Genomic DNA, 15,194 nt, shown 5'->3' on the forward strand with positions numbered 1-15,194 from the left:
TAGTAGGGTGAGGCCGGGTGCTGCAGAGTTTTCTAGTGCCCGCGCCAATTCGTTGATATATATGTTGAAGAGGGTGGGGCTTAAGCTGCATCCCTGTCTCACCCCACGGCCCTGTGGGAAGAAAATGGTGTGTTTTTTTGCCTATTTTAACCACATACTTGTTGTTTGTGTACATGGATTTTATAATGTCGTATGTTTTACCCCCAACACCACTTTCCATCAATTTGTATAGCAGACCCTCATGCCAAATCTCTGTCTCTGTAGCACTGTCTCTCTCTCTGTAGCACTCTCTCTCTCTCTCTCTAGCACTCTCTCTTTTTATTTATCACTCTGTCTCTCTCTCGCTATCTCCCTCTCTCTTAAGAGTCAACAGGCGACCAGTGTAATCTCCACCATCTCCCCTCTCTCTCTACATGAAAGTTACACTCTCTCTCTCTCTCTCTCTCTCTCTCTCTCTCTCTCTCTCTCTCTCTCTCTCTCTCTTGCTCTCTCTCTCTCTCTCTCTCTCTCTCTCTCTCTCTCTCTCTCTCTCTCTCTCTCTCTTTGTGTACTGTCTCTCTCAGTCTTGTTGGGTGTTGTTGACATTACAGGCTACCAGTTATCTTTACCATCTCAAACTCTCTCTCCCTGTCTCTCTCTCTCTCTGTGTATTAAAGTTCTGTCCTGATGAATAATGTCGATAATAGCTGGCTCTCTGCTCAGTACTTAACTCACCGTCATTTTTTAATTTTTTTTACTCACCGTCATCATTATGTTTGTTTCTAGATCCGCTCATTGACAGCAGATCTGATCAGCCCCGTCTAATGCTAGTCTAATGCCATTTCTGCTATACTACTCTCTGGAGTCTAGACCCAAGCAATGCATTCTGCTAACCCTAGAGAGAGAGAGACAAAGAGAGAGAGATAAGGTGAGAAAGAGAGAGAGAAGGAGAGGACAGAGAGAGGTTATTCCACTAGTGACTGGCCCCGTCCTCCATCCGGCACGGAATAACCCTCCGTTTATTCCCTAGGGAAGTTAGCTGTGTGTGTGTGTGTGTGTGTGTGTGTGTGTGTGTGTGTGTGTGTGTGTGTGTGTGTGTGTGTGTGTGTGTGTGTGTGTGTGTGTGTGTGTGTGTGTGTGTGTGTGTGTGTGTGTGTGTGTGTGTGTGTGTGTGTGTGTGTGTGTGTGTATTAGTAAAGGGTGGGTATGTGGGTTAATGAATTGGCTGAGGGATTTGGTATTTTGGTATTTCATTAGGATCCCCGTTAGCTGTTGCAAAAGCAGCAGCCACTCTTCCTGGGGTCCACACAAAACATGAAACATAATACAGAATGACATAATTTAGAACATCAATAGACAAGAACAGCTCAAAGACAGAACTACATACATTTAAAAAAAATGCACACGTAGCCTACATATCAATGCATACACACAAACTATCTACTCCCAGGCCACACTATCTGGTTGTGGGCTGGGAGTATAGGGTGCTAGTATGTGGTGTGTGTGTGCTATATTTACACTCCTACACATGGTCCGTTTAGCTCCTCAGGCTAATCACAGTTCACTAGTAATCTATACACTATCAGTACTGTTGACATGACATTGCATCAGGACTGTTATGTTGAAACCATCAAGGTCACCTAACCTTAAAAGTTTCAGAGGTCATCCTTAAATTTCATTCTGATTCTGATTATTTATGGTGTCATTACTAGTCTGTCTATGTGTACTTGATCACACCAGATGGCCAACTTAAAATGTAGTCTCTCAACATCGCTCCGTCTTTCAAACTCCCTTTTGTTGCCGCGTTCCTCTTACTGTGCTTTTTTTTCATCAATTCAATCTTCTGCCTTTCTTCTCTTGGTCTTTCTCTCATCTCTTGGTCTTTCTCTTCATCTCTTGGTCTTTCTCTCCATCTCTTGTTCTTTCTCTCCATCTCTTGGTCTTTCTCTTCATCTCTTGGTCTTTCTCTCCATCTCTTGGTCTTTCTCTTCATCTCTTGGTCTTTCTCTCCATCTCTTGGTCTTTCTCTCCATCTCTTGGTCTTTCTCTTCATCTCTTGGTCTTTCTCTCCATCTCTTGGTCTTTCTCTCGATCTCACTTATAGATGTCTATATTTAGAGCCACTTGGCCATGTGTGGTCTTGTCCTCCTCTATGTCTATTCCTCCCAGGTGTTTGTCAAACCTCTGATCCGGTGGGCTGTATGAAGAGACTGATGATGATTAATATTCTCTGTTGTGCATGACTGAACACAATATAGTATTGTCTCATGCCCACATCTCCTCTCTCTATCCTGTCCTCTACTCTCTCTTTCATCTCACTCACTCGTTCCCCCTCGCTCCTCTCATTCAATTTCCTACACTCCCTCTCTCAAAAGTAATTTTCCTCCCCTCTGCTCTCTCTCATATCCTTTCCTAGAATCCACTCGGTTCTACTTTTACACCTATATCCCTCGCTTTCTTCCACTTCTTCCTTATTTCCAATGCTCTCCTCTCTTGTCCTCTATCTTGCCCTGGTTTCCCCCCTTTCTCTTTTTGTCCCTCTCTTTCTTTTCTTCTCTATTCCCACTATATATTCTTTTCTATTATGTTCCCACCATCTTTCCATCTGTGCCTAGCTTCATTCTGGCAGAAAGTCAATAATGTAGAGAAAAAAACGAGAGAATAAAAAATAAAAAATACAAAAAAGATCTAAAACAAAACAGAGAGAGAGAGTTTAGGGATGAGGGGGATTAAAACTAACTGATAGATGTCCTTTTAGGCCAAACCGCAGTGTATTAACAATGTTGTCATGGTTTCCTGGAGGACATCATGTGTCACAATGAAAGCGCTGGACGGGAGGGTCGAACTGTTTTCCCATGCCCTGTAGGGGAACTAGTGCCACATACCGTGATGCAAGGCCCATCGCTCCCGTTATCGATGAGCCCTGGACAGTCTGACAACCCCCCCCCCCCACCCGCTCTGCCCTGTCCACCTAAATCCCTGCTGACCTGGTTCATACTAAGCCTGGGTGTCACACATTGTCCAAGCCTCCATCTTAAAAAAACAATTGTGTCTAACTGAATTGGAAACAACAGATACTAGATCAAACTGCCTCTTCTCCAGGAAAAAAAACTAGAAGCTAGGGGTCACAGTCAGGTCAGATGGGTGGTGAGAGAATAGTTGATGTGGGAGCCTGACTGATGGTCCAGAAGTTTCAGGCCAGGTTTGAGCTACCACCTAGCCCTGTCGCTGCCTGTCTGTCAGGGGAGGGGCTACAGTAGGTCTCTCTCAGAGGAAGGATCTGGAAGTCAGGTTGCTCTACTGTGTATCATTGATCAGGATGTCAAGTTACACCAGCTCTATATTTAATCATTCGCTCACACATACACACTCACACACGCACGCACATACACACACACACATACACACTCACACTCACATGCACACTGCTCTGTGTGGTTTAGTGTGTGTGGGTAGTCAAGTTGTACTCTGAGTTCAACTGCATCCCAAGAGGTAGTGGGAAACACTCCCATTTCCAAATCCCTTCCATCTCTAAAGTAGACTGTGCAGTAGATGATGTAGGACAGCCAGGGTGTAATATTTGTTGGTGATGTGCTAGGCTCGTAGTAGGACAGCCAGGACGTAATATTTGTTGGTGATGTGCTAGGCTCGTAGTAGGACAGCCAGGATGTAATATTTGTTGATGATGTGCTAGACTCGTAGTAGGACAGCCAGGATATAATATTTGTTGGTGATGTGCTAGGCTCGTAGTAGGACAGCCAGGATGTAATATTTGTTGATGATGTGCTAGGCTCGTCGTAGGACAGCCACCAGGATATAATATTTGTTGGTGATGTGCTAGGCTCGTAGTAGGACAGCCAGGATGTAATATTTGTTGATGATGTGCTAGGCTCGTAGTAGGACAGCCAGGATGTAATATTTGTTGATGATGTGCTAGGCTCGTAGTAGGACAGCCACCAGGATATAATATTTGTTGGTGATGTGCTAGGCTCGTAGTAGGACAGCCAGGATGTAATATTTGTTGATGATGTGCTAGGCTCGTAGTAGGACAGCCAGGATGTAATATTTGTTGGTGATGTGCTAGGCTCGTAGTAGGACAGCCAGGATGTAATATTTGTTGGTGATGTGCTAGGCTCGTAGTAGGACAGCCAGGATGTAATATTTGTTGATGATGTGCTAGGCTCGTAGTAGGACAGCCAGGATATAATATTTGTTGGTGATGTGCTAGGCTCGTAGTAGGACAGCCAGGATGTAATATTTGTTGATGATGTGCTAGGCTCGTAGTAGGACAGCCAGGATGTAATATTTGTTGATGATGTGCTAGGCTCGTAGTAGGACAGCCAGGATGTAATATTTGTTGGTGATGTGCTAGGCTAGTAGTAGGACAGCCAGGATGTAATATTTGTTGATGATGTGTTAGGCTAGTAGTAGGACAGCCAGGATGTAATATTTGTTGGTGATGTGCTAGGCTCGTAGTAGGACAGCCAGGATGTAATATTTGTTGATGATGTGCTAGGCTCGTAGTAGGACAGCCAGGATATAATATTTGTTGGTGATGTGCTAGGCTCGTAGTAGGACAGCCAGGATGTAATATTTGTTGATGATGTGCTAGGCTCGTAGTAGGACAGCCAGGATGTAATATTTGTTGATGATGTGCTAGGCTCGTAGTAGGACAGCCAGGATGTAATATTTGTTGATGATGTGCTAGGCTCGTCGTAGGACAGCCATCATGTGTTGCTGTGGGTTTGAGGTATTAGGGCAGAAATAGGCTGAAAGCTCCCCGTTCCAAATAGTAAACCAGGATCAGGTGATTTAGCTAGAGCCAAGCCTTTATTTACGTCAGATGGTAACACTCCTACAATCTGGGTTCAAATCCTATTTTTTATGTATATTTTTTCATGCTTGGAACCAATTGAATAGTTGCAAGAGTTAAAAACCCACCAGTCTGGCAAACCTGCCCGTCTGGCAAATATTTAAAAGATTTTAGATAGTATTTGAACCAAGGTCTGCAACTCTGTTACAACCCGGCTGGTTGCTACAGTATTGTGCAGCCCTGGCCACATGCTTTGAATCAGTGGTGGAAATGTCATTACAGTAACAAAAGGCTGCACTTAGAGTCTGTCAGTCAGTGCTGTCTGTACAACCCCATAATTACATGACAGCAGGAGGAAAGTGCTCTGTCTGGCTCTGATGGTGCCGGTAACACACACATGTTTTCTGGTTTGAATTCCTTATCATCAGTAATATTGCACAAAGGATGGAATTCATATCCAAACACATTGTCACTTTTGCACATTGTCTTCATTTACAAACCACTGCCTGTGCACACTTGTTATTCTGAAAACTGGATTTGTATTAACCTGTGTGGGAAGTCTTCCTGGTAGTAATGTCATATGTTTTACCTCACCCCCTTTTAACCACGGAGAAAAAGCTACTGCTTATAAACTGAGATGTGGATTTGAAAGAATAGAACTCATAAGTCTTATTATACCTATGTGGTTTTTGAAACCCTTGAAGAGCATATTGTGTTATAATGTCCAGCTGAGAGAGAGAGGGACAGCAGGAGGGACAGCGAGAGGGACAGAGAGAGAGAGAGAGACAGAGACAGAGACAGAGACAGAGACAGAGACAGAGACAGAGACAGAGAGACAGAGAGACAGAGAGACAGAGACCTGTTGCGTTGGCACCAGCCCTGACATTTCGGCACCCAGTGACGATAGAGCTGTCTTCTTCCCACCTGTCAATCAATCAGCTGTCCTCTGGAGACTGAAAGGCGCAGGAAGCAGCGAGTACAGATGTGTGAGTGTGAACACAGAAGATCTATTTTTGTGGGCCCCGTCAGCCCTAAGACCAGGCTCTGTACACTGTGGGAATCAGTGCTACATTACCACACAGGAAATGAAATGGCACAATTGATTTCCAGCCTTCCAAGCCTGTGAAGATGAGTTCAGATTAGCAGACCTGTTTTTTCAGGTGTCTGGCTTTAGGAGAGACAGACAGTGCAGCCGGGGTTACAAAAACATAATCATTCACAGGGATATTACTGATGGCTTTCAGAGCTACCTCATTATTACTTATTATTTCCACTCTACATTCTTCTCTGTTGGGCCCCATGTCCACATAAGTCTCTACTCCTATTGTAATTATGTCAGTTGATGGGATATGCCTGCCTGTAATGTTTGTCTTGACACTTCTAAACATATTCTGTAGGATAAGTAGACTTGTCTGCCTGTCTCACTCTCTGCTCTTCTCTGTGTTTTACCCAGGATCCTTCAATGCACAAGTTGGCCGGCGGGCGCAAGAAGACAGTGTCCTTCAGTAGCATACCCTCAGAGAAGAAGGTTTGTTTTTAGTTTCTCCAAAAAAACTACCTAGATTTAGAATTTTAGTCTGTAAATGAAAATGAAATGGGTAACACTTTATTTGACCTACAGATGGATTTCAAAACGCATTCATGAGTCATACATAACCGATTCATAAGGAGGATAAGGATTCAATTGAAATGTATTCTCCTTCCCTCTCCTCCAGGTGAGCAGCGCGGTCGACTGCCTGGCCTTCATGCAGGGGGGCTGTGAGCTGAAGAAGGTGCGTCCCAACTCCCGGATCTACAGTCGTTTCTACACCCTGGACCAGGACCTCAGCTGCCTGCGCTGGGAGCCCTCTAAGAAGGATGGGGAGCGCGCCCGCCTGGACATGGCCGCTATCAGGGAGGTTAGGACGGGGAAGAGCACTGAGACCTTCCTCCATAACGGACCTGCTGCAGAACACCTGGCTGAGGAGGCTGCCTTCTCTATTATCCACGGGGATGACTACCAGGTAGGAGGGGAAGAAGGACAGACACTAACCTGGTCCCAGATCAGTTTGTGCTGCCTTGACGTCTCCTTTGGGAATTGTGGTGCCAAGTAGTTGGCAAGAGAGCAGAAACAGACTGGCAGTCAGGCAAAGGCAGATAACACTGAGGTTTTTAAATCATCATAGACAGCCTTTGTGTTTTTAATTATATTACTTTATTAATCTATTTTATCTCTTTTTTTCAAATGTTTTTAATTTGATTGTTTTACTTGAGAAAACGTTTAGATTTAATGTGATGTGTATTTGTATGTCCCAGTCTCTGGACCTGGTGGCTCTTTCAGCTGACGTGGCCAACATCTGGGTGACAGGGCTCCGTTACCTGGTGTCCCACCCCTCTGCCATCGGGCATGGAGGGGGGGCAGGCGGGGGAGGAGGTCTGGGAGAGGGGAGCATCATAGGGGAGGGTAGCCTCGGCAGTAAGATGAGGAGTGAATGGCTGGCCGCAGAGTTTGCCGAGGTGGATGAAGACGGGAATGGGATCGTCGCAGAGGATACGGCCGTGGCAACCATCTGTAAGCTGTGTCCTGGCATCAAGGAGGCTAAGGTGAGTGTCTGTGTGTATGTGTGTGTGTGTGTGTGTGTGTGTGTGTGTGTGTGTGTGTGTGTGTGTGTGTGTGTGTGTGTGTGTGTGTGTGTGTGTGTGTGTGTGTGTGTGTGTGTGTGTGTGTGTGTGTGTGTGTGTGTGCATGTGAGTGTACAGTTACACTAGAGAGAGAGCAATGGTCTAGCTTGAAATAGAAAAGACGATTGTCTTCATAGCTGCCTAACCAACTGGTCTGTAATGGCATCAAGGAAGCTGAGGTAAGAGGACGGGTAGTAACATTCGAGGAAGTAGAAAGGTTTAGAGATGATCAGGGTTGAGGTCAATTCCGTTTCCAATTCAGTTAATTATCGCACTTTGTTTTCTGTTGAATTACCCCCAACCCTGATAATGATGATAGCAACAGTTAGTATAACAGCTGTAATTACAAAAAGGACTGTCTTCATAGCTATATCTAATGTATAAATGGAACATGCTGTAGGTGGATATCTAGTGTATAAATGGAACATGCTGTAGGTGGATATCTAATGTATAAATGGAACATGCTTTAGGTGGATATCTAGTGTATAAATGGAACATGCTGTAGGTGGATATCTAATGTATAAATGGAACATGCTGTAGGTGGATATCTAATGTATAAATGGAACATGCTTTAGGTGGATATCTAGTGTATAAATGGAACATGCTGTAGGTGGATATCTAATGTATAAATGGAACATGCTGTAGGTGGATATCTAATGTATAAATGGAACATGCTTTAGGTGGATATCTAGTGTATAAATGAACATGCTGTAGGTGGATATCTAATGTATAAATGGAACATGCTGTAGGTGGATATCTAATGTATAAATGGAACATGCTTTAGGTGGATATCTAGTGTATAAATGAACATGCTGTAGGTGGATATCTAGTGTATAAATGAACATGCTGTAGGTGGATATCTAATGTATAAATGGAACATGCTGTAGGTGGATATCTAATGTATAAATGGAACATGCTGTAGGTGGATATCTAGTGTATAAATGGAACATGCTGTAGGTGGATATCTAGTGTATAAATGAACATGCTGTAGGTGGATATCTAATGTATAAATGGAACATGCTGTAGGTGGATATCTAATGTATAAATGGAACATGCTGTAGGTGGATATCTAATGTATACATGGAACATGCTGTAGGTGGATATCTAGTGTATAAATGGAACATGCTGTAGGTGGATATCTAATGTATAATTGGAACATGCTGTAGGTGGATATCTAATGTATAAATGGAACATGCTGTAGGTGGATATCTAATGTATACATGGAACATGCTGTAGGTGGATATCTAGTGTATAAATGAACATGCTGTAGGTGGATATCTAATGTATACATGGAACATGCTGTAGGTGGATATCTAATGTATAAATGGAACATGCTGTAGGTGGATATCTAATGTATAAATGGAACATGCTGTAGGTGGATATCTAGTGTATAAATGGAACATGCTGTAGGTGGATATCTAATGTATAAATGAACATGCTGTAGGTGGATATCTAATGTATAAATGGAACATGCTGTAGGTGGATATCTAATGTATAAATGGAACATGCTGTAGGTGGATATCTAGTGTATAAATGAACATGCTGTAGGTGGATATCTAGTGTATAAATGGAACATGCTGTAGGTGGATATCTAATGTATAAATGGAACATGCTGTAAGTGGATATCTAGTGTATAAATGGAACATGCTGTAGGTGGATATCTAATGTATAAATGAACATGCTGTAGGTGGATATCTAGTGTATAAATGAACATGCTGTAGGTGGATATCTAATGTATAAATGGAACATGCTGTAGGTAGATATCTAGTGTATAAATGGAACATGCTGTAGGTGGATATCTAGTGTATAAATGGAACATGCTGTAGGTGGATATCTGGTGTATAAATGGAACATGCTGTAGGTGGATATTTAGTGTATACATGGAACATGCTGTAGGTGGATATCTAGTGTATAAATGGAACATGCTGTAGGTGGATATCTAATGTATAAATGGAACATGCTGTAGGTGGATATCTAGTGTATAAATGGAACATGCTGTAGGTGGATATCTAGTGTATACATGGAACATGCTGTAGGTGGATATCTAATGTATAAATGGAACATGCTGTAGGTGGATATCTAATGTATAAATGGAACATGCTGTAGGTGGATATCTAATGTATAAATGGAACATACTGTAGGTGGATATCTAGTGTATACATGGAACATGCTGTAGGTGGATATCTAGTGTATAAATGAACATGCTGTATGTGGATATCTAATGTATAAATGGAACATGCTGTAGGTGGATATTATTATTTGACCCTGCTGGTCATCTATGAATATTTGAACATCTTGGCCATGTTCTGTTATAATCTCCACCCGGCACAGCCAGAAGAGGACTGGCCACCCCTCATAGCCTGGTTCCTCTCTAGGCTTCTTCCTAGGTTCCGGCCTTTCATGGGAGTTTTTCCTAGCCACCGTGCTTCTACATCTGCATTGCTTGCTGTTTGGGGTTTTAGGCTAGGTTTCTGTACATCACTTTGTAACATCAGCTGATGTAAGAAGGGCTTTATAAATACATTTGATTGATTGATTTGATTGATATCTAATGTACAAACGGAACATTCTGTAGGTGGATATCTAACCTTTGCAAGTGTTACATACTGTACTTTGTACCATGGTGGGTGTATAGATTGAGTCTATTGCAGTGTAGTCACAGAACACAATGCCTCAATGTACCTCAGAAAGAAACACTGAGGATTCATACCCCTTGACTTATTCCACATTTTTGTTGTGGTACAGCCTGAATTAAAACATTTTCTCACCCATCTACACACAACACTCCATAACGACGAAGTGAAAACTTGTTTTAGGACAGAAATATGTAATTTACATAAGTTTTAACACCCCTGAGTCAATATTTTTTAGAGGCACTTTTGGCAGTGATTACAGCTGAGAGTCTTTCTGAGTACTGTAAGTCTCTAAGAGCTCTCCACACCTGGATTGTACAACATTTGCCCAATATTATTTTCAAAATTCTTCAATTCTGTCAAATTGGTTGTTGATCATTGCTAGACATCCATTTTCAGGTTTTGTCATAGATTTTCAAGTAGATTTAAGTCAAAACTGTAACTTGGCCACTCAGGAACATTCACTGTCTTGTTGGTAAGCAACTCCAGTGTAGATTTGGCCTTGTGTTTTAGGTTATTGTCCTGCTGAAAGGTGAATTCATCTCCCAGTGTCTGGTGGAAGCAGACTGAACCAGGTTTTCCTCTAGGATTTTGCCTGTGCTTAGCTCCATTCCATTTAATTTCTATCCTGAAAAACTCCCCTGTACTTAACAATTACAAGCATACCCATAACATGATGCGGCCACCACTATGCATAAACATAAGAGTGGTACTCAGTAATGTGTTGCCTTGGATTTGCCCCAAACATAACACTTTGTATTCAGGACAAAACATTTGTTGCAGTATGACTTGTTGCAAACAGGATGCATGTTATATTTTTATTTTGTACAGGCTTCCTTCTTTTCACTTTGTCAATTAGGTTAGTATTGTGGAGTAACTACAATGTTGTTGATCCCTCCTCAGACTTCTCCTTTCACAGACATTAAACTCTGTAACTGTAAAGTCCCCATTGGCCTCATGGTGAAATCCCAGAGAGGTGCCCTTCTTTGTGAGGAATTGGGAAAACCTCCCTGGTCTTTGTGGTTGAATCTCTGTTTAAAATTCACTGCTTAAGAGAGGGACTTTACAAATAATTGTATGTGTGGGGTACAGAGATGAGATAGTCATACAAAAATCATGTTAAACACTATTATTGCACACAGAATGAGTCCATGCAAGCAAATTTTTACTCCTAAACTTATTTAGTATTGCCATAACAAAGTGGTTGAATAACTCAAGACATTTCATTTAATATTTGCTTAATTTTGAAAAACTTTGAAAAACACTCTTCCACTTTGACATTATGGGGTATTGTGTGTAGGCCAGTGACAAAAAAATCTTAATTTAATCCATTTTAAGTTCAGGCTGTAACACAACAAAATGTACTTTCTGAATGTACTGTATAGACAGTAAATCTCAAGGACTGCTATCGACCTAACATTAAAGTAAGCTGATACATGCCACTGGTCATTTTTGCAAGGATGGGTGAATATATTTTGGGATATTCTCCGTACAAACAGTACGAAAGCAGGAGAGGAGGCGGAGATGGAGTCAGATAGCAGCTGGAAATACACAGACCTAAATAAAGCCAATCAGAGGTATGTGTGTGAGTGCACACGGCTAATCTGTTTGAATCAACGCTCAGGCCCTGGTTTTGAAGCATGCTGTGAAGCCAGTACAGCTGCCTGTGTGTGTGTGTGTGTGTGTGTGTGTGTGTGTGTGTGTGTGTGTGTGTGTGTGTGTGTGTGTGTGTGTGTGTGTGTGTGTGTGTGTGTGTGTGTGTGTGCGTGTACGTGTAGGTGTCTAGACTCTCCTGAAGTCAGTTTGGCATGCATGGAAGGGTAGGACAGAGGCACAAGGTAGAGTAGTATGCTAAGCCATATAACCAGGGTGACTTTCATATCTGTTCCAAGATGGAAATTACCTGAAATTAAATTCAGTTAATTTGTGGAAAATTAATGAGCAATAAAATATTATAACAATTAATTCACCTCAAATTTGATCCCATGCATCGATTGGAACTGATGGAATTGACTTACCAATGACATCCCGTCTTTTTCAGTCATTAGATATTATTGAATATTGTAGCTTAATAATTAATCCATTCTGTGGAGTATTAAAATCTGACTGCCCTTTCTAAACCTGCTCTTCTCATCTATCTCCTGCTCCCTTTGTATCCGTCCATCCTCCCCCTCCCCCTCCCCCTCCCCCTCCCTCTCCATCTCCCTCTCCATCTCCCTCTCCCTCTCCCTCTCCCTCTCCACTCCCCTCCTTCTTCTCTCCAGGTGCGTCTGAGGTTCAAGGAGATCCAGCGCAGCAAAGAGAAGCTGACGTCTCACGTGACACGCGAGGAGTTCCAGGAGGCCTTCTGCGAACTCTGCACGCGCCCAGATGTCTATTTCCTATTGGTCCAGCTCTCTAAGGACCGCGAGTGTCTGGACGCCCAGGACCTTCGTCTCTTTCTGGAGACGGAGCAGGGCTTGTCCCTGGCCACAGCTGAGGGCTGTTTGGAGCTGGTCCTACGCTTTGAGCCCTCCAGACCAGGCCGAGAGAGAGGCTTGTTGGGGCTTGACGGCTTCGCCCGTTACCTGCAGTCTCCAGAGTGCCAGCTGTTTGACGTGGAGCACCAGGGAGTGTGTCAGGATATGAGCCTGCCCCTGTCCCACTACTACATCAGTACCTCCTATCGGTCCTATCTCCTGGATGACCAGGTCCATGGGAGGGCTGATCTAGGGGGTTTGACCAGGGCTCTTCAGGCCGGGTGTCGTTGCCTGGAGCTGGGGGTGACAGACGGCCCAGAAGGGGAGCCTCTCCTGGGGGTAGACTATGGTCCTGATGCCCACCGCCACCACCACCATCACCACCACGCCCCTGTCACCATCCGCAGTGCCCTGGAGGTGGTGAATAAGTATGCCTTCCTGACCTCGCCCTACCCGCTTCTGCTCTACCTGTGCCAGCGCTGTTCCCCCTCCCAGCAGCGTACCTTAGCCCAGCACCTGAGGAAGGTGTTCTCTACACGTCTCTACACCCCTGAGGCCCTGCCGGTCAGCCCGGTGGGGCGAGCCACCACCCTGCCCTCCCCTGAGCAGCTGAAGGGCCGGGTGCTGCTGGTGGGGAAGAAGCTACCCCCTGAAGAGGAGGGGTCCGAGGGAGAGGTATCAGAGGAGGACGAGGAGATAGGGGGAGGCGGACCCTTGGCTGGCCGGCGAATGACCATCCCCGGAGAGGAGGAACTGGGTGTGGTTTTAGTGGTGCCCCCGCCCCCTCAGCCCAGGAGACTCCGCCTTCAACGCGATCTCTCAGATCTGGTGAGCGTGGCTAGAACCGGAAGCCGTAGCTTCTACAACCACCGAGAAACAAGGAAACAAGGACAGCAGCACTCCCCACCCAGCACCCCCTCAACGCCGGGCACGCCCTTACTCCCTGATTCGGCCTATTGGACTCTGTGCTCCCTGGGGGAGGGAGAAGCGGGCCGGCTGGCCAGTGAGAGCCCAGAGGACCTAGTAGGCTTCACCAAGCGTACCCTGACCCGTGTCCGGCCCAGCTCTGTCCGCCTGGACTCCTCCAACCCCAACCCCCAGGGGTACTGGAAGGGCGGGGTCCAGCTGGTGGCCCTCAACCAGCAGACCCCCGGGGCCATGCTGGACCTCCACAGGGGACGCTTCATCCAGAACGGGGGCTGTGGCTTCGTGCTGCGCCCGGGGGTCATGAGAGACGAGGTTTCCTACTTCAGTGCCGTGACCCAGGGGTGTGTGCCCGGTGTGCCCCCTCAGACCCTCAGGGTGAAGGTGATCAGCGCCCACAACCTGCCCAAGCCGCAGGGCGCCGGGGCCAAAGGAGAGGTTATAGATCCCTATGTGGTTCTGGAGCTACATGGGGTACCAGCGGACTGCGCTGAGCAACGGACCCGGACCGCCGCACAGAACCAGGACGGCCCACTGTTTGATGAGACCTTTGAGTTTCAGGTAAGAGTTCAGTCATTTATTCTTAGTTTTATTTCACCTTTATTTAACCAGGTAGGCCAGTTGAGAACAAATTCTCATTTACAACTATGACCTGGCCAAGATAAAGCAAAGCAGTGCGACAAAAACAACAACACAGAGTTACACATGGGATTAACATGTGTAACCTACAGATACATGTGAAAGTACAGCACGGTTCATCAACATAATCTCAGACTAAGAGCACGGTCGTTCATACACGTAAACATCTAATGCCAAAACAGGAGGTAAAAACTTGCTGAAATGACATCATGACAATCAGAAACTGAGAGTCACTCCAACCAGTTTTACCTGCTAAGTCTAGACAGAATATGGTCTATGTTTGTCCCTGTACTGATAATAATGACAAAAACATCAGTTTCATAATGATACTCAACAATAAGTACTATTTGTATAGTCTTTCCAGCTCCCAAGGGCAGTTAACTACAGTATTCATTCCCATAGCGACAGATAGACAGAGCCATTGTGATTCCCCTGAGCCGTTGTGGAAGATTTAGTTATGACGACAGATGGCCAGGGCTTATAAAACATGATGTGAAACATGGGAACGGAGAGGGAACAGTTGGAGAGTTGCCTTGGTGTTGTTGACCAGTGGTGTGGCGTGCTAGGCTAGTTTGTAGTGCAGAGTATAACAATACTTCTTTCTTCTATCCACTGTCTTATGTTAGGAGAATTACTGTCTCAAATGAACATACTGTATCAAAGACTGAAAAGAAAACATAAACTACAAAGTTTTGTATATTTTTTTTACAAGTAAGAAAGAAACTAAAGCCAGTGGTTGAGCTCTGTTTTGCTCATCAGTCCTGTGGCCTGTAACCTAAGGCTTGGTGGGGGACTAGAGGGTAATGTGGCGTGACTCCACACACACAAACACACACCCACACAGCTATGTCTTACTATACTTGTGAGGACTTATTGGGAACCAACAATTGATTCCAATTCAAAATCATATTTTCCCTAACCCTTAGCCCAAACCTCACCACTAACCCTTAATCCTAATCCTAATTCTAACCTTAACCCAAACCCAAACCCTAACCTTATAAACCTAACCCCTAAGCCTAAAATAGCCTTTTTACAAGTGAAGACAGGAAAAATGTCCTCTCTTCTCTGAATTTTAGTTGACACACA

General features: G+C 44.5%; 1 protein-coding gene across 1 annotated transcript in view; it reads left to right on the forward strand.

Moving 5' to 3' along the window:
• Window positions 1-5,169: 5,169 nt before the first annotated feature.
• LOC120058040 (inactive phospholipase C-like protein 1) overlaps window positions 5,170-15,194 on the forward strand; it is a 35,849-nt gene continuing 25,824 nt past the window's right edge. Inside the window, exons 1-6 of the mRNA XM_039006523.1 lie at window positions 5,170-5,178; window positions 6,246-6,320; window positions 6,508-6,795; window positions 7,088-7,375; window positions 12,351-13,429; window positions 13,499-14,030. Of these exons, the coding sequence (XP_038862451.1) occupies window positions 5,170-5,178; window positions 6,246-6,320; window positions 6,508-6,795; window positions 7,088-7,375; window positions 12,351-13,429; window positions 13,499-14,030 (2,271 nt within the window). The remainder of the gene's footprint in view (window positions 5,179-6,245; window positions 6,321-6,507; window positions 6,796-7,087; window positions 7,376-12,350; window positions 13,430-13,498; window positions 14,031-15,194) is intronic.

Source organism: Salvelinus namaycush, chromosome 13 (assembly GCF_016432855.1).
Source record: "Salvelinus namaycush isolate Seneca chromosome 13, SaNama_1.0, whole genome shotgun sequence".
Classification (NCBI taxonomy): Eukaryota; Metazoa; Chordata; class Actinopteri; order Salmoniformes; family Salmonidae; genus Salvelinus; species Salvelinus namaycush.